At 37.7% G+C, this 22,911-nt stretch overlaps 1 protein-coding gene across 4 annotated transcripts in view; it reads left to right on the forward strand.

The window, feature by feature from the left end:
* CDC14A (cell division cycle 14A) overlaps nucleotides 1-17,589 on the forward strand; it is a 113,074-nt gene extending 95,485 nt beyond the window's left edge. For 2 of the 4 annotated variants that reach the window (XM_007062612.4, XM_043520730.1), the window contains 4 exons: nucleotides 1,032-1,079; nucleotides 2,627-2,755; nucleotides 3,455-3,785; nucleotides 15,509-17,589. In XM_007062612.4, coding sequence (XP_007062674.1) covers nucleotides 1,032-1,079; nucleotides 2,627-2,755; nucleotides 3,455-3,785; nucleotides 15,509-15,538 — 538 coding nt within the window. In that variant the 3' untranslated portion in view covers nucleotides 15,539-17,589. Of the gene's footprint in view, nucleotides 1-1,031; nucleotides 1,080-2,626; nucleotides 2,756-3,454; nucleotides 5,122-15,508 lie in introns of those variants that run through there. The other 2 variants (XM_043520729.1, XM_043520728.1) reach the window with 2 other exon arrangements.
* Nucleotides 17,590-22,911: the final 5,322 nt, after the last annotated feature.

Below are 22,911 nucleotides of genomic sequence, written 5' to 3' on the forward strand. Positions count from 1 at the left end.
TTTTTTTCTTTGCTGCTGTTTACTAAAATAACCCTGTATCATCAGGCACCAAATGAAAATTTGAAAAATGCAACTCAAAATCTAAAGTATCAGTTGTTGTCATATTATAAATGTATACTTATTCACCATATAAAAGTTTACATTCCTATGAAAATAATTAACAATATATTTGGTTCCAGTTTTAAATTATTTATCTGTATTTCTCATGAGTTTCAAGTTCCATCTTGTAAAGCAATAACTATATGAAAGTTTTTAAGGATAACAGTTAAACAAAATGCCATTTCATATATAATCTTAATTACAGCAGTTCAAGTCAAAATGCTTTGCTATTGCTTAGTAACTGCACATGAAAAGAATATTTGGGTTCCTTTTTCATACTTCTGATTTCCTTTTATATTTTCCCCCTTCTGCTCAAAAATTTCTTCTTTTTAGATATAATTGTAAAACATTGTCTATGCAAAAAATATGATGCTGAAGTCTGTATTTAAACATATTGTGCAGTTCAAATAGAAGGCTTTTAAAGCTGAAGACATCATGAATAGTACTCCCCACATTCAGAAGTAAATGCAAACTTCATTTTTCATGTAATTTTTCCACAGTAAGCTGACCAGAGACTTAGTCTTCTAACCTATTTTCAAGCTACCCTTAAAGGTGAAGAAGGAATAGAAGTTTTATTTCTATCCTTCAGTTCATATACTCTGAGGAGGAGGACCACATAAATACCTAGATAGTTGGCTTTTTGTAACAGAATTTTCGTATGCACGTATGAAGCTGCTACTGTATGACAGGAGATGGCAGCTGATTGTAGGTGTGATGGTTGTAGTTGAAAAACAATGTTACAGGAGTACAATTTAAAAAATTATATATTTGTATGATGCATCTCACAATTTATATGAAGCATTTTCTACTTTATGTATGCGGCACATAAATAAAACATTGCCCAAGTCAGGGTCTTTGTTCTTATATTTACTAAAAGATTGAAACGATACTTTCATAATTTTTTGTGTGACAAGCTGCTTTAATTACTTTAGGCTGGAAGATATGAAATTGCACACCAGATCAATATCACAACCTTTCAGGTATCTATTTACTTAGTTAAACTTGTGAGAAAATGTTTAGTGCATTTACATTTCATTTTTTAAAAATGTCTGCTATTCTACTCTTTAACCTTTTAGTGCTTTGTCTTATCAGTTTGATTAATAGCAATTTGTTTGACTTCTGCTAATGATATTAAAATCTATTTTAAGCAGCCATTCAAGGGACAGACAACAAATGGTTAATTAGAACAGCTAGTCTTCTAGTAATGGTGGAATAAAACTTTTTTAGTCTTATAACTGGGCCTTTCCTAATTAAAGTCTGCCGGTTCTGTAAAACGTATAGTAACTTTATGAAGCTGATAAATGTCCTTTAGAGACTAGAAGGACACTACTTCACTTGTGACTTGGGTCAGAATTAAACATTTCTGCAAACCTTGTGCCACATTAAAGATAATACAATTTAGCATGAAAAGTGGTGTTAATATTAAGAACCATATTAGAAATGGTACTACATATAAAAAGATAAATTTGAATCATTATTTCCAGCAGTTGGTTATTTCCATTGTGCCTGTCACCTGGTATCTAAGGTAGATAAATAATACTATTTAGGGGAAAGTATTTAGTAAACAAAAGAATATATTGGCTACAGTTGTCCCCAATGTGATTTTAAGAGACATGATTTTTAAGAGCGCTGATCTCCATTTCCCCTTGTTTACTTTTATCTATCTCAGAGACTCCTTGGCACAGACTTAGGGGAGCTCCCACCCAAGACCATTATTACCATGTTATTTCAGTTGGAACCTTTTAAGAACCGAAAGCACTTTCTTTCCCCAGGAGCTGAACATACTGAGCTGCCAGCTATGGGAGTGAGAGGATATCACAGTGTCACTAGATTTTAGGACTTGTCCAAAAATATTTCTGAGAAACCTTCTGCACCATATTTCTGTTGTTATTAAGTCATATATTACTTAGTTATTAAATGCCCAATCCTAGAAAAGAATAGGTGCGGAGTACTTTTTGACATCATTTAGAAGAGAGGATGCTCCGCATCTCACAGGACCAACCCCTAAAACACAAGAATGAAGAGCAGAATTTAGGAACAAAAATGAGCTTTATCAGCAGCAGACTTTCTATCTAAAATTGGCAGTTGCAACTTAAAAATTTTAGCATGCTCACGGAGCCTTTAACCAAGTAAGTGACTTGATACATTGAGGGAAAACTCAGCGGCTGTGAATAACAAACTGACGTGATCTTTTAATATCTAAAATTATCTTTATTCTGGTTCTTTAAACATATCCAGGGTTTATTAGCAAAAATGCATAAATAGGAGCAAATCAGAGCCAAGATTTTTATTTTATTTTTTTTAATTGGGGTTTTTCAAAACTGATGTGAATGGGAGCTGCTGAGTGCTTACACTTTTTTGAAAAATCTGGCCACCTACTTAGTGCCTAAATATGGATTTAGAAGCCTAACTTTTGGCACCCACTTCTGAAAATCTTGGCTCAGATGTTTAAAACAATTTATTATTTCTGAAGTTCACATTTGAGTAATATAATCTCGCTCCCCATTAAAGCTTTGTACTTTTTCAGATTGAATAGTTCAAGTAGTACACAAGTGTCTCTGTCTCCGTCAAAGTCCTCCAAGGTGGCCGCAGCTGTTTCACCCTCTGCAAAGAGAATAAGCAGAAGCCCTACATCCTTAGGATCTAATTTAAAAAGGTACGTTTTCTTGTCCTTCTGTGGCTTTTTGGGTGGCTTAAGGGAGGGTTAGGTCACTTTCTCTAAAGTCACGTGACAAATTATGAAAGAGGCCATTGTGCTTGCTTTATACATTTGTCACTTATGTCTGAGATGGAATATAAATTAGTGGGAACACTCCCAAAACTTTAATATCTATAAAATTCTGTTCATCTCAAGAAAATACTAAGTGGGAGATCATATGCCCTTATTATGAACTTTTCATTTGTTACCATTAGGTAACAGCTTAGATATTTCTGCTATTCTGAACAATGTAGGACGTTAAATGAAACTCACGATGGTTGATGAATTTTGACATAACCTCTGGACATAATGAATATTCATTCATTAAGATGAAATGAGATGTTATGTTAGCCCAAATAAGTGCTTTAGTGAACTAAAGGCATCCTATTTTTTACTCTCAGGATATTTATGAAATAGCTTTTTGGCTACTTTATCTTGTCTTGCATTATCTTGTCTTATATTACTACTTTTGATGTGCAATTTGTACAGAACTTGGATTTTCATTATTTCAGAGAGAAAATTAAGCTGTGTGCTACCACTGTTTATATGTGTCAGAATGGTCCTTGTCATTTTCCCCAATGTCTTTAAATGTCTTGTGTGTGAAATCTTCACATGTATATACATTGCATGTATTTTTCCCACATGTTTTCCACTCAGCGTTTCCGTAAACTCCAGGCTAGCCAATTCTCTAGGGAACCTGTATGCTGCTTCAGATGATACAGAGAGCAAAATGATGTCATCATCCTCTAGGACAGGTTTTTCTGTAAACCATATCTCCAGTCATTTGAATGGCAGCTTGCAGCTGCCTACCAGAAATTACCATGAGCTGAACAACAACCTGTACAACAGAAGCAGCAATAATGGCACCAACCTCAACAATCCTGCCAGTTCTCACAGCACCGGGACAGATGACGACAACAGCAGCTACCAGCCCTCCTTTATGGGGTTAACTGCTTCTCCAGCACGATACCTGAGTCGTTCCATTCCTGTAAGTTCACAGCCACAAAAGCTCTCTCAGGGACATGACAGAAGCTTATCTACCTTGCTTCTTCAGCCAAAACTATCACAAGAAAACTCTTAACAATCTAATCCCTTCTCTTTTAAAATTTCCTGAATGCATATAGCACCTTTGTCTGTTTCTATTGTTCTTTCAGCTGCTTCCTTTTTGCTTCTCCAGAATTTGGCTCAGAGAAAAGTGTTATGAAAGTAGACAATTTATAAAAATACCTTTCATGATTACAGCTTCTGATTTGGAGTTTTTTTCATTTAGATTTTCCATTTCAAATCATTTGTGTTATATTGAAATTCTCAAACTAAAAGTTATATGTAGTATAGGATCTTCCTGGATCATTAGATATCATAGGTGTCTTTATACAGTAAAATTAGAGGAACTGCTTTGTGTATATACCACACTAAATTGAAAATAAATATGCGTAAAATGAATCAACTTAGTTCTTTAAAATGGGCACTGTTGAAATCTCATCATTTTCAAACACTGAGTTAGATAGTTCAAGGTAGTATGCCAGCCCCCAGAGTCCACCTTCTATTTTTCATGGTTTTATAACCCTGTTTTCCTTTTGAGGGGGAGGGGTTGAGAGTGGGAAGAAAGGTAAATGCTTTTTCTCCCTTGTTGATGTGTAAAAAACCCACACAGAGGTACACTGATATAGTAATGAACTCACTATACATTGTTAAATGTACAGAGTAAAGAAACAGGGAAAAAATAGAGAAATTATTTCTCATCTTTCAGTTATAATATTTGTGGAATTTGCAAAAATAGGAGGTTTTAAAACAAAAAAAAGAGAGAAATCAGAAGTGATTTTTTTTTTAAGTTGAAAAGTGTCCCTTTAAGACTCTATGAAAACTTCCAGAATAAATCATTCCAGTATGTGAAGTCGTATTAAGTATTAAAGAAGTACAATTTTAATATCTTACGCCTGTGCCTTAAACACATAAGTGCTTTCATGTATGTGTAGGGATGGCTTACTGAATCACGGCCTAGTCTCTCTAAAACTTGATGTTCACATCTTTTTATATCAAAAATGTTTCCTGTTATTACTTCCGTTTTAGCCACTTGGTCAAGACACAACAGTGATGACTACAATCATATTCTGCAGTTCTTTCTCCTTGGGAAAAAAAATTGCTGTTTCTAAGTAGAATGCGTTAAAAGTAAATCAAGAATTACTTCAAATGCTAAAGAATATCAGTCTTCAATAAAATGTATAGTCTGAACAAGCAGTAGGACTGAGTGGATTTGTAGGCCCTAAAGTTTTACATTGTTTTGTTTTTGAGTGCAGTTATATAGCAAAAAAAAAATCTACATTTGTAAATTGCACTTCCATGATAGAGATTTCACTACAGTACTTGTATGAGGTGAATTGAAAACTAAAGAAATTGTGTTTTATCTTTTTTACAGTGCAAATATTTGTAATAAAAAATAATAAAGTGGGCACTGTACACTTGCATTCTGTGTTGTAATTGAAATCAATATATTTGAAAATGTAGAAAAACATCCAAAAATATTTATAATAAATTTCAATTGGTATTCTATTATTGTTTAACAGTGCAATTAAAACTGGGATTAATCACGATTAATTTTTTAATAGAGTTAATTTGTTTTGAGTTAACTGCAATTAATTGACAGCCCTACTAGGGACATTTTGAATTCCATGGCATCCATGAATGTAACTTCCTTACACAGGATCCTCTTAAAGGAAGCTGTACCTAGATCTTGTTCTCAGATTAAATATAAATGTAGGGTGTCTAATGACTAGCCAGGATAATTGTCTAGAGTACAGTTTTTAGGAAAGGATAATCTAGTAACACAGCACCACTTGCTCGGATTCATTCTTGCAGGCATGGACATTTTAAAACAATGGAATAACCCATGCAGCAAAATAAGGATCTTGAACTTCATGGAGAGCCGTGAATGTTCTTGGTTCTTTTTTTTTTTTTAATCCTCCTTGATGAATGTTCCCAGGTATCTATATGTTATACAACTGAATTCACAGACAGGAAAGTGCAGGGAAGAGGATAGGAGTGCAGGTAGAGAGAATCAGGGCTTATACGACAGAAGGCTCCACTGACTGACTGACTGCATTTGAGCATTTCAGGCAGGTACCTTGGAAGCAAATTAAAATATTATTAAAAATAGCAATATTCATCATCAGAATAGTTAAAGTGTTAAAGACTCAGTTTCCTGTAAACTTCTCACCGTTAAGTAGTCTCATCATTTGGATGATGTGAATGTTTTTCCTCTTCTTTATAATCTTGATGGTTAGAAGTGTTCCTTAATGTTTGTGACAGTTTTCCCTTCGTGGACCTGGCCTCAATAACACTCCTTCATGATCTTAGAAATTCATCATGCTATACGTGGGTTTAACTCTGAAGGGCATTTGGAAGCTACAGATGATGCAGAATGCAGTGATTTATTTTAGTCAGATTGGCTTTGAACAATTTCGCCAGTGTGCCAAAGACCCCAATGGGTCTTTTGTTTGCTTCCTGTTTGTTTCCAGCTGTATTTCAAGATGTTGATATTGATCTTAGTCTTGTGTGATTTTGGTCCTAGCATGTCTCTCTTTCCATGCACAGCTGTAATTGTTGCGATCAGCTCACACACTAGTATCAACATCTGCTAGATTTGAAAATCTTGGAGCTGAAATGCTGGCATTTTCAGTGGAGAGCTTGCAATACTCTTCAATCTGGCAGAGCCCAAGGTACAGTGTAAAAGACTGTGTAACTCTGGCTTTTCCCTGAAGTACATTTGGATGGGACCATTTTTCTTATTTTTAGCAGCTTAGTTATGGGCTACAGTCCATTAATTTTTTTTATTCATCAATTGTTATTGTTGTAAATAAAATGTACAAGCAACTGTGGTAGATACATGCTTCCATTTGAAAAATTTGAAAGTAGTGATTCTGTTAGGTTTCATTTGGTCATGGGGGAATTACTCAACATCCACAAGGATCTTTTCTATATGAAGTCCCACTGGGTCACTTTTGTCCCCATCTCTGCAGTTCTATCTCTTTTCCGTTTGGCTCAAGATTGCGGAGTTGATATAAAATAGCTGTTTGATGCTCAACACTGAAGTATTCCTGGTGGAATGGTGAAAATGTCAAGAGGATTTCATTTATTTAGTGATAGCCTTATCCATTTAGAAAGAATGCTATAGGCAGGTTGATCTGCTTTGAATTCTGGTGTCCTTTTATCAGGATTTGAACATGGAAGATTAGTTTTTAGTAATGATCAAAAATGGCTTTTTTCATTATCAAACTATTCTGCAATGGCAGCCTGTCTTCTGACCATAGATAGACCACAGTGATCCAAGTCTCTTTGACCTCTAGGCTGAGTTACTGTAATGCACTTAGTTGGAGGTTTCCTTTGAAAACTACTCATTGATTGCAGCGTCTGTAGAGCATGGCAGCATGACTGTTTAAGGAACTTGACCATGAAAGTTGATGATGCACTGTTCTATGATCTGCAAAAATAACAAGGAGTCCTTGTGGCATCTTAGAGACTAGCAAATTTATTTGGGCATAAGCTTTCGTGGGCTAAAACCCACTTCATCAGATGCATGGAGTGAAAAATACAGTAAGCAGTATATATATATTACAAAATATGAAAAGATGGGAGTTGCCTTACCAAGTGGGGGGTCAGTGCTAGCGAGGCCAATTCAATCAAGGTGGAAGTTCTATGATCTGTTACCCAATGAATGGTAATCATCAAGGTCTTAATATTTAAACTTCAAATATAGTACTATGCTTAAGGGACAGCCTGCAGTTAGGGTTGAAGTAGTTGAGAAGGAAGGATGCAGGGCTTTGAAGGCCCTGTCATGAGTCCACTAATCCTGAAATGCTCTCCCTTGGATGTTTGTTTGTTTTGCACTTCTGTTGTATCCTTCCAAGTAAGAATCAGTGTGGCTTTGTTTCCTTTCCATTTATATATTATAAGATGGTGGTATTTTTGTATTGAAGGTGGATTATTGGTCTTCTTATTTGGCCACTTTACTGTGTATTTTTCTTTATAATTTTTGTGTAGTCTATATAAACGAACACGTGGGTTCACACACCCACAGAGGCCTGTGGGCGTGAGATGTTTTATAACTAATCATATATTCAACAACTTCTTTGTCACTCTATTTTCATTTTCTTGTGAGGTTATTCACAGTATCGTGGATAAAACATCAAGAATCATAAAACCAAGTGGTGCTATAAACTAGTAGAGGAATAACACATGCAGTGTAAAGAAGTCCAACCAGGAATCCTCAAAACTACAAAACTTAGAAAGTTCAGTGCAAAATGTGACATTCTAAAAGCAACAGTTAACATCCCTTTTAGCATTACACTGTGTCCCTACAGCCTTACACAGCAACTTATCTTCCACAAAAAGTGCAAGTATGGTTTGTTCCATCAGTGAACATTTTAACAAACAAAATAAAAACCTGCATTAGAGGACTACTGGAAATTAAAAGCTAAACTGTTGTTCCATCTTTAACCCAACGTTTTGCAGCACATCATATCTTACATACAGCTATGTAACATCATACATAGTACTATTCTGGAATTTTATGCATTACCTAGACACAAATAAGAAAGGAGCCCCAGCCATAACTTAATTTCTTCACCTATTTTGATTAGTGTCATATTCCTGTTGTTAATGTCTAGCTTTTAGTCTTATTACTGGGGTTCAAAAATGACTTTGATAGAGGAAGACTTTTACCTCAGAAGAATAATTTCGGCACAGGTGACTAATATAGCTGAGAAAGGAGAGGTAATTGAATAACTAACCCAAAAATGGTAGCAGGTGCTCTCAGCCAGTCAGCTGTTTTTTTCATTTTCTGAAAGTATGAGAACCCAAAAGAGAAAGGTGAACTGCCATAATGGAGCAGAGTTGCCTTGGCTTAAATCAGAGGTCTTCAATCTGTGAGGCATGCCCACTTAGCAGGGCATGGAGTAATGTTCGCAGGGCGCAGCTGGGGCCCAGCCCCCACAGAGGGAGGGAGAGAGCGCCGCCCAGATCCACTCCATGGCTGCAGGCCGCGGCCCCCAGCCAAGGGTCCATTCCGACCCCCACCTGTGGCCCTAACCTCGGCCCCCTTACCCTTGTCCATGTTCCCCCCGGAGCCATGGCCCTGCTCCCAGCTCCATGGGAGGGGGCGGACAGGGGTGAGAGGGGGTGTGAGGTAAAAAGTTTGCGGACCACTGGCTTAGGTAAAGGAGGAGATGCTGTTTTTCCACATGCAGGTAATGAGAGATCAGAGGGGGGAGAGGAGAAATGTTTACTTTAATTTGCATGTGATCATGAGAACCAGATGACTGAGCACTGGTCTAAATAGAATTTATTTAGGTAGTCTAGGAAGTTGCTTGGTAAGACAGAGAGCCTTTGAGAAAAAGGGGTCGTGTTGTCTAGGATATGTAATTGAGTGTTTTAAAACAGGACAATCTTTTCTCTCCCCATCAGACACCTATATGACTCAGTAATGTCCTCTCACCAAGAATGATGTAATCTTCCAATAGTTCATGTTCTATCATTCCCTAGTTAGGAACAGAGATTGTACACAGCCAAATATGATGTGTAATTTTTAAGTGCAAAAGCTATAATCTTCTCAATAATGTCTAGTTGGCCGTAAATAGAGTTTTTTCATAGTTCCTGTAAATCAGAAGCAATGAAGGAAAATACTTAAACTAATATAGGTAGAAACATGCATACAGCTTTTGCATTGTAACAAAACATCAGTTGCTTATGTTTTTTTTTAACCTGTGAAATAGCAGTAATTTGTCTGATTTTAGTGCATTGGCCTAATAGCTTTAAGTATGGTTATAGTCAAAAAAGTGATTGTGAAAATGTCACAACAGATATGTTTGCTGCCTGTATTCAAAGTCACATTGGCATACTTTTCTGATTAAAATACGTTTTTTCTATTTGTACTCCTGTCAGCCCTGCATAACTGTCACAAACACAAGGGAGAGAGCTGAAGTCTCTTCTGGCTTATGCATCGTCAGATGGATTGTTATCTGAATCACAGTTGCAGAAAGAGGCCAGAAGGGACCATTAGATCAGTGGTTTTCAAACTTCTTTTCTGGGGACCCAGTTGAAGAAAATTGATGCCCATGACCCAGTGGAGCTGGGGATGAGGGGTTTGGGGTGTGGGAGGGGCTCAGGGCTGGGACAAAGGGTTGGGGTGCAGGAGGGGGTCAGGGCTGGGGTTGCAGGCTTGGGGATGAGGGGTTTGGGGTGCTGGAGGGGCTCTGGGTTTGGGGGTGGGGCAGGGGGTTGGGGTGCGGGAGGGGGTCAGGGCTGGGGGTGCAGGCTCTGGGGTGGGGCCGGGGACGAGGAGTTTGGAGTGCAGGAAGGGTTTTCGGGTTGGGGGGCGGGGCTCAGGGCTGGGGTAGGGGGTTGCGGCATGGACTTACCTCCGGCAGCTCCCGGTTAGCAGTGCAGCCAGGGTGCAGAGGCAGGCTTCCCGCCCATCCTGGCACCTCGGTCCACGCTGCGCCCCGGAAGCTGCCAGTAGCAGGTCCAGCTCCTAGGTGGAGGCACACAAGCTGCTCTGCATGGCTCTTGCCTGCAGGCGGCACCCCACCAGCTCCCATTGTCCGGAAAGCAGCTAATGGGAGGGTAGAGCCAGTGCTCAGGGCGGGGGCAGTGCGTGGAGCCCCATGGCCCCCCTGCCTAGAAGCCAGACCCACCGCTGGCCACTTCCGGGGCGCAGCGCGGTGTCTGAACAGGTAGGGACTAACCTGCCTTAGCTGGGCAGCACTGCTGACCAGGACTTTTAACGTCCTGGTCAGCAGTGCTCACCAGAGCTGCTAGGGTCCCTGGGTGCTGAGCAAGGCGACCCAGTGCCTTACATGCCAAGACCCAATATTGGGTCGCAACCCAAACTTTGAAAAACACTGCATTAGATGATCGTCTGATTTGACCTCCTACATATCCCTGTAACCCCTGTATTGAGCTCAATAACTTGTGTTTCACTGAGGAATATGTTCCAGAAAGGCATCCAGTTTTGATTTGAAGATATTGAGAGATGAAGAATCCACCACTTCCTTTGGTGGTTTGTTTCACTGGTTAATCGCCCTCACTATTAAAAATTTGTGCCAAATTCAAATTAGAAATCTGCCTGCCTACAGCTTCCAGCCACTGTGTTTTGTTTTGCTTTTCTCCACTAAATTAAAGTGTCTTTTAGTACCCAGTATTTTTGACCTGTGGAGGTACTTACGTGCCTGCTAATTTTTAAAATGTTTATTCCTATTAGATGTGATTTAAAATCCTCCTTGGTTACTGATGGACTAGTAAGTACTTCATCATCCTCTTGTGATACCAATACATCATTTTGCTTCTTTCCAAATACAGAACAGAAATATTTATTGAACGCTTCTGCCTTTTTCTGCATCTTTAATAAGTTTTACTACCTCCATCTACTAAAGGTACTTACTGGTTATAATACCTTGCTTGGATTTTTCCCCCTCATATCTTAAAAAAAGAAACACACTCCTCCATCTTATTGTTCTTAGCTTTACAGCTATTGATTTTTCCCTGATGTCTTCAGAATCCCTTATCAATTTTTTACATTTCATAGCAATCTATATAAATGAGAGGTTATCCATTTCCCTTTTTTCCATTTGTCATATGTTGCTATATGATAACATTAACCACACCAGGATGCCATGAGAAAGTTCCCATGAGATCTTTGATTTTCAAATTGCAGAGTGAGTTTGCCACACTAGTAGTTAGAATAATTATCCTTTTACTTGTAAATTTACAGCATACTGGATATGCATATTGTTTCCATGTTTTTCAAATTGTCTTTAAAATAGCAAGAAAACTGTTTGGTTCAGTGCCTCTCGGCACCCCCAGTATACAGATTGTTCCAACAACCCTAGCCTGACTTGAAGCACATCAGTAATTCCATTGAAGTCAGTATGACTATTTGCATCTTTAATGTTATTCTTTTAGGTGCTTTGCTGGATCAGGCCCTTTGTGAGTAATTAGCAGCTTGTCCACACAGTGCCTTAGTATGTACCAGTGGGGTGTAAATTTTAATGTGCACCAGCATGTCGTGCATTAACTTGCCCATGTGGACCCTGCTGGTGCACACTAAAAGTTCTCTAGTGTGCATTAATGTAGCAGCATTTGAAACAGGACTCTGTTAATGCATACTAGGGAACTTTTAGAGCTCACGAGCAGAATCCACATGGGCCAGTTAGTGCAGAACACACTGGTGTGCATTAGAATTTACACCCCTGCTAGTGTGCATGAAGGCCACTATAGGCAATATGTAGACAAGCCCTAGTCTGATGATTAGGCATAAAATATCAAGTTGGCTATTGTATCAGACCACACCAGGATGCCAAAAGAAAGCTCCCGTGAGATCTTATGGATATCCTTTCTAAAATTATCCCCTTTAACTTAGTTTACTTATTTTTATTACTCAGTTTACTTTTATTGCCTCATCATGTTCATTAGGAAAAACACTTTTATGACTAATTCTTTATTTTCACATTTTAAATTCTGCTTGTCTTCAAAATAGACCATGTCTGAGTTTTGTCAAAGCCAGATAACTCCAATGTGGATTCAGGGAGTTTAAAAAAAACATTAGTATTCAAATTCAATATGGTAGGTCATACTTAAAGTGCACATGTACACAGATCTAAAGTGTTAACTGAAGTAGTGAAAAAAGATAAATACAATCCACAGGCAGTAAAACAAGGATTATATTATGGGATCCAAAACATTAGGTAGACAGTTTTTCAGCTCTTCCCCCCCCCCCCCCCCCCCGGAAAAGAAGGTTTAAAAAAAATCATTTGCTACAACTGTGATTGCAATCACGGAGAAGAAGAAAATGCTTTATTTTTGTACAAATAAAAAAATTAAAATTTCAAGTAAATAAAACTAAACAAGGCCATTGCACTTTTCAGCAATTTCGTTGTAATTATAGCTACCATTGTAGCTTAACAAGCTTTTAATAGGAAATGTATTGGGGATAATAGCAACAAGATTTAATCTGCAAAGAAATGAAGAGCTCCTTACCATGGCCAAATGATGATATATGTGAGGAAATTATCATTTTTAAAATTCAATTTAGTTCTTCACTGTACTTAGAAAATGATTTAGAACAGTGGGAGGAGGATCTTTTATTGCTATTAATTCGAGATGACGAGGAGGTGGAGATGCTGAAAACAGCAGTGTACATCACAAGACAGAAACTCCTACCCATCTGTGACAAGCATTTAAAAGACAAACCAAAACAAGTGATCAGTGTTTGAATCTCTCTGTACATGTGCTATATACTTATTTGTTCTTCTTTTTGATATGTTGCTATGGATTTTTATCTTTCACATCCTGATGTTCCATGTTGTGATAAAGCACAGATCTTCTAATATCAAGAATTGCAGCTTGAATCCCAGAATTAAAACGTTACTTAAATTGTGATTCCAGAATCATGTTACAATTTACTATTAAGTAATTATGTGCTGTTCTTAGTTCTTTGAGTCAACTAATGACCTATTCCTAATTGCTGTCTGGTCATTGTGCGCCTATCAAAAGCTAAAGAATCATCCATTATTCTGAAACGCCCAATTATATAGAGTTAATTTTTAAGTTTTCAAGTTTGTGATGGAAGTTGTTAGTCAGCTCTACTTTGACTTTAGTTTTTAAGAGATCGCTGCAAAAACTTTACAATTCCACAGGGACTACATTTCAGTCAATAAAATGTTCCTTTAACAAAATGGTCTTAAAATAGCTTTGAGACCAGCAGAAATCTTAAGTATTCGTGGACAAAAAGAAATACGGACCCTTCAACATCAATTACATACAGTAATGGATTGCCTCACAGACTTTCTTAACAGAGCTAATAATCTGGCACAATTGCCAGTAGGTAGATCAGGAAAAATAGCGTGGTGCAGGTTTTCAATTCCCTTGTGGTCCTAACCCCTGTAGTAAAATAGTTTGCCATTTTAAAGACCTCTTTCTGTCTTTTCTTTCTTTTACAATGACCTGTCTTTACATATTTACTCTCATATATAAAGACACGGTCCCTTCAATCTGAATATATTCATTACTAAAGCCTTGCTACTCTAGTGAAAGCTGTTCAAAAATGTATATAGAAAGTGGGATGGGGGGGTGGGTTTAACATATGAAAGAAAGCACTCAGATGCTGTCAGAAACATCCACGGTGTGCCAAATACTTTGGAGTTATATCTCTGATTATTGAACTCCATAAAAGCATGCGTGTTTGAACAGATATATAGGCTTTCTGAAAAAAAATTTTTTTTTTTTAAACTTAATTTTTTGGGGGATTTTTAAACTACTTTTTCACTTAGCTCTATTGTGGATGGTAATCTAGCCTCTGGATGAATTAATGATGTTTTAATCATTTTTTAAAAAATCATCTTGAATCAGCCTTTGGATAAATCTCAGATTCCTAGCTTCCTTGGAGTTCACACTAGGGAAAGCTGGGGTCTTTTCCCAACAGTCCTTTGTAATCCTGTTGCATTGCTACTCTTTAAGTATATTTTGATATAGTTTATAATTGTTTTTCAAATATATTTTAAGGCAACTGTGATGAACTTTCAAAGTAAAAGTAATTTTTATTCATCAGTACAATTTTATTAGAATTGGTGAACATTTACCTATCTTCATTAATTACAAAGCTACTGCTCTAACACAACTGACACAGATTACATCTGTATTGGAAGAAATACAGACAGAAATACAGTTAGACCATGTCAATCTGAATTTTACAATCCTTTTTAATATAAAGTCATATTAGTTTTTAACTGATACACTACCAATTGCAAGACTGAATAGTTGTAAAATATTGTGGATAACCAGATGCAGATAAACCAACCAAAGGTTATCATGCCTTCCTCTTAGCTGTACTAATTTTCTGTCTGCTACTCCATGTTAACTGCTTGCAAAAACTATTCACAGTCCTTTCTCTTTTTTGTTTTTTTCATTTTGCTAATTATCTCTAGAATGTTCCACTGTATTTAATTATGTTTTGCTTTCTTGCTTCCTTTCACAGTAATTACCCATATCTTACATGTTTCCTGTGTCATCTGAATCAAAATCTGTAAAGTGCATTGTATATTTTAGTAGCATTTTCATTCTCATTGTTTGAGAGAGAATGAAAACAATTAAATTACGATAACTACAATCACATTTTTTTCTATTGAGATCAGTTTTAAGGGTATTGTCTGTATGTTGGATTTGAATTTCATAAGGTTTTCATTAAAAAGAAAAAAACTTCTAAAATTCTCTGAATTAGAAGTAATTGAATTAAAATGTAACGAATTATATAAAAGGACAATGCCAGTTACATCTTTAAAGAATTTTTTATCCCAGTTACTCACAAACAATACATCTTGATACCTAAAAACATTTAAAAGTAATGCTGTTACCTAAAACTTCAGCATGAACTGACGAGGGAAAGCTAGTAAATATAAATCTACATACAGAAAAGATGCATCTGTTTTATATAGCTCTTGCCCATTTTTGGTGCATTTGCTATATTATAGTCCAGAATACATTCATTTTTTGGCCTATGTACAGGAGACCTTGGAATAGTCCTGTTTTCCTCTATGGCTTAATCTGTTTTTTTTCTCCTAGAAATACAATTTCTTGATTTGAAGGTACAAGTTGTGTGTGTTGTTTAAAGTGACTTTTCTTAAACTGAATGTTAACACCAGTTTCTGTTTCTCCTCTGCACAGTCCCTTCAGTCTGAATATGTTCAATACTAAAGCCTTGCTGCTTCGATGAAAGCTGTTCAACTCTTAAAATCCCATTTCTTCATGGAGGAGCAATGTTGAGGGAAAGAAACTGCTCACTGAGAGGAGAACTCTTCATCCCTAGATACGTTAAAACATTAAACTAAGACACCCAGCAGAGACTTTGAACAGCCAGAGATTTCTGATTAATGACTACTGCAAATGCACTGAAGTTAAATTTATGAAAATTGCAACAATTTTGTATACAGCTGGAAAATTTTAAAGTTGACTGATTTGAGGGTATTTCTAATGGATTTCAATAATACATTTATAATTACATTTGTGTATACAGTGTTACAGTATGTATGTATTAAGAAGAGTATTTTGATAAACTATAAATATATATAATTATGTAAAAATTAGAATATATTTTGATTTAGATTTCTTCACTTCTTTGCTACCAAAAATATATATTTTTAAATATATTTTAAGGTTTATCTACAGTGTATGAAAACATTTTATGAACAAAACCATTTTTGGTTTTATTTATGGGTCCATTGTTACCGCTTCAAGCTCAGTTTGTTTTTAGCAACTAATCTGCTTTAAGTAACTTAGTTGGAAAACTAGTTAGTTGTATCATCTAATAGAGCTTGATATATCATCAGGTTTTCCTTTCAGCTGTCAGCTGCTGATGTTCCATATGGTCATCCTAAAAGGAACTTAAAATAGCTACTTGTGGATTAGGGAAAACCCAACATTCGTATCATCATATGTCCTCCTTTTGAAAGAAAAAATAATATAGCTGCTAATTCTGCTATATTACTAACATTTTCCTTCTGATAATTTATTTTAAAGGGATGTTTTACTCTTAGCTTTTTACTTTCAGCATTGCTAAATGTGTATACCATTTGATCTACCCTATAGTTACATTTGTGTTGTAGCAGTTTTAAAGTCTAACATAAATCAGAATTAACCTTCTGCTGTGCATTTAAACTGTGCATGAAAAGAAAGGCCAAATTCAGAACGGACATACGCAGTGTAATTCCACTGAATTGGGTGGAGTTGCGCACCTGCTTATAACGATGGCCAGGTGTGCAAGTTGGATGGCAAAAAATGTTGCCACAGATTTGGACATGGAAGGAAAAAATTATTTGCATTACAGTTTGCAAGTGAATTAATATCTTTTATAGACATTTTCTCGACTATACTCTATTGTTAGCTAACCAGACATCCAATCAGGCTATTAATTATTGTTATACCACAAGCTTATTTCACCAGTGGTACAGACAACCTTGGACTTGTAGATCTACTTAGAGTTAATTAGGAATAAAACTTACTGAAAGCATTTCAAACAATGTTAGCAGATGAGGTTTGTAGTACTTGACTATAACAGAACTATTTCTCCTATATTTATAGGAGAAAGTGTCTTGGTGAGATCATCACATACATATATGTGCAAAAAAAGTGCTTTTCAAAAAAATGCACTAATTTGATTCTGCAATGAATGATCAGTATAATTCGGAATGCAGCAATAAAACCTAGAATTGTCAGCCTCAAATCTTTTCACTAGTTACAGAAAGATGAGGAGGAAATATTAGGCTAAACGTTGAGTCCTCATTGCTAAAGTACATTGAGTGGACTAACCTGAGTAAACATACAGGTAGGTGCTGGGAGAGGGAAGAGAGGCAGCAAATGAAGTTACGATAATTTAATGTTTTATTATGAAAAAAATCATGTTTAGATCACATTTTGACGGGAAGCAGTCATAATGAAAATCCCTATAGTTACATAAACCATGTTGAATACAGCTATTTAAATCACTGAATAAAATTTACATGTAATAGCCTTGTGTATATGTAACATATACACACACCAAGTAGCATATGTTTGTGCGTGCATATATATATGCACATAATGATATACTGTATATGAATGATTGTTAGGTTAATTGTAAGGTAATTCTACCTCCTATAAAATTGTTTGTATTTTGTTATGAATAGTTTGCCTCATAAAATACAGATTTTGTTCTATTTTGAAGTAGACACTGCTAATCAACAATAAAAAAAAGCAATGCTTATATAAGTCAGCTGCCTCCTTTGTTCTTTCATCTTTTACTCAGATTTTGTTCTAGCTTTTGTCAGTCATTGTACAAGAATAGAGTTGACTCTTAACTACATAATGTTAAACTGCTTTTTCAAAAGACCATAATTCTACTGTTGTAGATGGTGCGTTTTTAAGAGAGAATTTGAATTTCACAAAAAGATCTGGGTACAGAAAGCCATTCTCTTTCGAAAAAGTGACAGCCAGAGAGTTCTTCACTTTGAGTGCCTGAGGCTGTGTTCAGTCAATAATGTAAGAATACAGTGATTATAAAAAGAACAGTACTATAATGAAATTTATCATATGGTTAAACAAATGACCTCTATACAAGGATAATTATTAAAGGTACTACTCCTATTCCTTCATGCATACAGAGTAGTGTCCTCCGTTCCTATCAATATTTTTCCCAATAGTAGCCTGTGTCCACCAGAACCTCAAAACCATATGGTGATGGACTTAAGGAGCTCAATCTATTTAGCTTAATATACAGAAGGATTAAGGGGTGCTTGATTACAGTCTATATGAGGAACAAATATTTGATAATGGAGTCTTCAGTGTAGCATAGAAAGGTATCACATGATTCAATGTTGAAGCTAGACAAATTCAGACTGGAAATAAGGTGTACATTTTTAACCATGAGGGTAATTGACTTCTGGAACAATTTACCAAGGGTTGCGGTGGATTCTCCATTGTTGGCAATTTTTAAAGAATGGGTGGTTTTCTAAAAGATCTGCTCTAGGAACTTTTTCAGGGCAAGTTCTATGGCCTGTGTTGTACAGAAGGTCAGACTAGATGATCACAATGGTTCGCTCTGGCCTTGGTATCTAAGAATGCGTCCCTCATTTTACGCCTTTTGATTTTCTGTTTTTCCGCAAACACAATAGGGTTCTGGCGATTGATGTCTAGAACATTCCCTGAAGTTTTGGAATTGAGCAGTTGCGGAGTTCAAAAGTTATATTACAGACAGATGGAGAAATGCCATCCAATTGAATGTATGGTCTCACAAGCTCAGCCAATTACTCCATCACTGTCCTGTTAGAGGTACAAGTACATGTTGGTTGTCCAAATGGCAGGAACACTTTAATTGATAGCTTGCTATGAAACTCAATATCTTTGGACTTTCTAAAATATGGGTATTAAAGTACACACACTGGGGACATGTTTCCTGTTACAATTTACAAAATATCCTTCAATCACAAAGTACTGGAGCTAAGATCCGCTCTTGTCTTTGACGACTGGGGCTGAACCTCATGTGCAAAATTTATTATTATAATTTATGACCTCTAAATCGTGGGAAGCTTAAACAAGGTTTCACCTTGATTGTATCATAGGTGCAGTGGAAAGGAAAGATAAGAGAGAAGCAGTGAGTAAGGTGCTGATGGAGTAAATTTTAATCATGTGGGCAGTCCCAATAACTTCAGTAGGACTACTCATGTTCTTAAAGTTAAGGACATACTCAAATGCTTTGCTGGATTAGGGCCTAAATATCATAGTAGTTCGCACTTGCAAGCTGAGCTCAGACCTGGAACACACTTAATTGTCATATTCTCAACCACAAAAGAGAGTATTTCTGTCAGAGAAGATCTGCTATTCCTCAGTGCAATAAACCAGCGTGTACATGTATATACATACACATTAATATCCAGACTTTTGTGAGCGTTGTAATCATTGCAACATATTTCTGTGAATTGAACTGTTTGTGTTCTCCAAGCTTCCCATCCCTCCACATGTATGACAGTTGGGTCTTACTAATATAAGAGACAATCACCCACCACTGAGCAATGTGACATAGTATTTGGAAATACACTATAATGTTAAGAAAATGCACATTCTATAGTATTAACATGATAGAGAAGTTAAGTTATGCACTGTTGGTGTTTAAAATACACATGTTCTTTAATTTTACATTGACATAAAATAAGATTTCGACAGTAGACTGGAGAAAGCAACCAGAACTGGCTGGAGGTTGAATCAGCCCCTCCACCTGGTGGTGAGTAGCCATTATTTGTAAATTGGGCTTGTGAATTTCAGTGTGAAATTCAAGATGGTAGTTTTGACTTTTGAAGTCCTAAATGGTTACTTTAGTCCAGGGTCACCTTTTTTTTCCATAATACCATCACTGTGATTAGTGGAGGCGCTAGAGCTGGAGATCCCTGGCTGTAGGGAAGGATGCTGCCAGGGTGCTCTCTGTGATGGCTCCTGCTCTACAGTCTACAAAAAGTTTTTATAATGAGCACCATAGTAGCTGAACACCATCAAGTAGAGCATTAAGTAACATGACCAATATCTGCCACTTGTGCTTTGTTCTCCTATCCTCTCACCAGGGGGAGAATTGTGTGTGCAGTGAAATGTTTTATTCTCATAGGGCTTTTTGGTGGGAGGGGGGTTGTGTAATGTGGCAAATTGTTGGCACGATTATGATGGGTCCCACGCTTCCTCTTCTTGTGGGGCGGGGGGGGTTCAGGGTGCAGTTTCCTGCCCCTGAACTAGGGTATCTACTGTCCCACTAGTAACCCAGAGAAGGGTAGTGGAGAGGGAGGGACCCGGGCCTGCCCTCTACTCCAGGTCCCAGCCCAGAGGCCCTAGGGATAGTGGCAAACCACTTGAACTAGTGCTTCTTCCCCCTGGGCTACTTCACTCTCCTGCTCTTCAGCTTGTGGGGCATCCTGCCCTCTCTCTGAACAAGCTGGGTGTCTCTTTACCTAGGGTCTTGGTCTTCTAGCCAGCCACGGCTCTTCTCCAAACTCTCCTCTACTTCAACTCCTCCAAACTGCACTCTGCTCCAACTCCTTCCCCTGGCTGATTGAAGCAGGGGGTTTATATCAGGTGACTGGCTTCAGGTGCTCTAATTGGCTTCAGGGGCTTTTAATTAATCTATAAAAACCTTTCTTCCCTCTACAGGGAATAAGGCTTCTCCTCATCCTGGGACTTACATATCTCTCCTATATCATTCTAATGCTGCCTTCTGGCCATGCTGTATCACAGTAAGTATGGGCTGTAATGCGTTTATATTGGAGAAGGCAAGTCCGAAAAATGCTCTTTGCTCTTGGGCTGGAAGATGATGATGTTTGTGATGGTCTTTGGTTCCTATGGGAGTTTGTTCCATTGTGTTGGGCCACCCTCCAATAAAGATCTGTCTTCTGTACAGATGAAATGTTGCCTACAGCCTTTGCCCTGGAGCTTTAGGGAATCTTTTAAATAACCTGGGCCTAGGCTGTTGAGCACTTTGAAAATAAGAAATGAGGCCTTGCACTTGACTTGATATTCTATGGGAAGCCAGCTCAGAGAGCAGAGGAGAAAATATTTGATGTGTTCATAGTATCCAGTGTTGGTGAGATGTGCTGCAATGTTTTGTACCAGGTAGAGTTTCCTAAAGGCAGAAGGCTTCATGCCCAGATATGTCTCAATGCTGTTGTACAGACAGGAGGTGGTGAAGGCATGAATAACTGAGATCAGGTCACCATCTGCCAGAATAAGATGGAGTCTCCTAGCCATCTGAAGATGGTAGAAAGTACTAATTGTGGATGTTGCGATGTCAGAGCTTAGCATCTGTGAGGAATCTAGGAGCACTCCTAAACTAGGGGCTGAATTGACCAATTGCCGGTCAACCAAAGGAGATTGTACTGTGGCCGCAAACTCATCACAATGCTTTCTGCTGCCCACTTGCTCCGGTTCAGCTTCAATCAGCTCTTCTTTGTCCATGAGTTGATCTCATCCAAGCACAGGGCCATCTTGGTGGCAGTGGTCTGGTCATACGGATGGATCCACGGATTCCAAGGCCAGAAAGGACCTAAGTGATCATCTAGTCTGACTTCCTATAAAACGTAGGCCACAGTACTTCCGCAAAATAGTTCCTAGAGCAGATCTTTTAGAAAAACATCCAACCTTGATTTAAAAATTGCCAGAAATGGAGAATTCACTGTGACCCTTGGTAAAATGTTCCAATAGTTAGTTACTCGCTCCATTAAAAATGTACACCTTATTTCCAGTATAAATTTGAGTAGTTTCAACTGGATCACCTTTCCCTGCCAAATTGAAGACCCCATTGTTAAATATTTGTTCCTCATTTCAATACTTATAGGCTGTAATCAAGTCAGCCCTTAATCTTCTCTTTCCTAAGCTAAATAGATTGAGCTCCTTGAGTCTATCACTATAAGGCCTGTTTTCTAATCTTTTAATTATTTTCATGGCTCTTTTCTGAACCCTCTTCAATTTATCAACATCCTTCCTGAATTCTGGGCACCTTAACTGGACACAGTATTCCAGTAGCGGTCACACCAGTGCCAAATATAGAGATAAAAAAACCTCTCTATTCCTAATCATGATTGCCCAGTTTATGCATCCCAGGATTGCATTAGTTCTTTTGGCCATTAGCATCACAATGGAAGCTGAAGTGAAGCTGGTTGTTCACCATCACCCCAAAAGGATAAGCAGAGCTGAGTGTCATTTGCATATTGCTGGCAGTATATCATCTGACCAGTTCACATGGTGGTTGCATGCAGATATTGAATAGGTACAGCAAAGGAGTTGATCCTTGTGGAGCTCCACAAGTAAGAGAGTGTTTTGTATGTGTCTAGTAATGGAAGTGCTGTTTCTGGTCATTACTCATTGGGTGCCTCTCTCCAGGGAGAATTCAAATCATTTTAGCACATTTCCTTAGACTCATGCCACCTCTCTCAGGCGGGACAGCAGTATCACATGGTTGACAGTGCTGAATGTTGCAGAAAGGTCCAGGAATATGATGATGAATGTCTGCTCTCCATCCATTTATAGCAGATCATTCATCAGTGTCACTAAAGAGGTTTAAGACCCGTATCTTGGCATGAAGCCAGATTGTGCCATGTCTAGGATATTAGCTTCAGTTAGATAAGCTTATAGTAGCCTTTGGCTAGCTTCTCTAGGAGGTTGCTTGGGAACAGGGGTTTTGATACTGGGTGGTAGCTGGCTAGAACTTTTGTATCCAGTGTGGGTTTCTCAGTTTGCAAGTGCAAACTACTACTACATTTAGGTCCTGATCCAGCAAAGCACTTAAGTATGTTCTTAATTTTAAGAACATGAGTAGTTTTATTGAAGTTAGACTATTGTGTGCTTGATGGAGAGGAATGGGCTTTCCCGATGAGGCATTGGCTATTTTGGTCATGAATGATACCAGTTACTTTTGACTCACTTTCACAGGAAAGTAAAGGTATAGGTTAGATTCACAAGTCACGGCTTTTTGGATATCGCGTACTGGTTGATGAGCGAATGTACTGCACTCCAGAAACACGGGCACGCTGATGTTGCTGGGTACCACAAATCTGGAAGGT

The sequence above is a fragment of the Chelonia mydas genome, chromosome 8 (assembly GCF_015237465.2).
Source record: "Chelonia mydas isolate rCheMyd1 chromosome 8, rCheMyd1.pri.v2, whole genome shotgun sequence".
Taxonomy (NCBI): Eukaryota; Metazoa; Chordata; order Testudines; family Cheloniidae; genus Chelonia; species Chelonia mydas.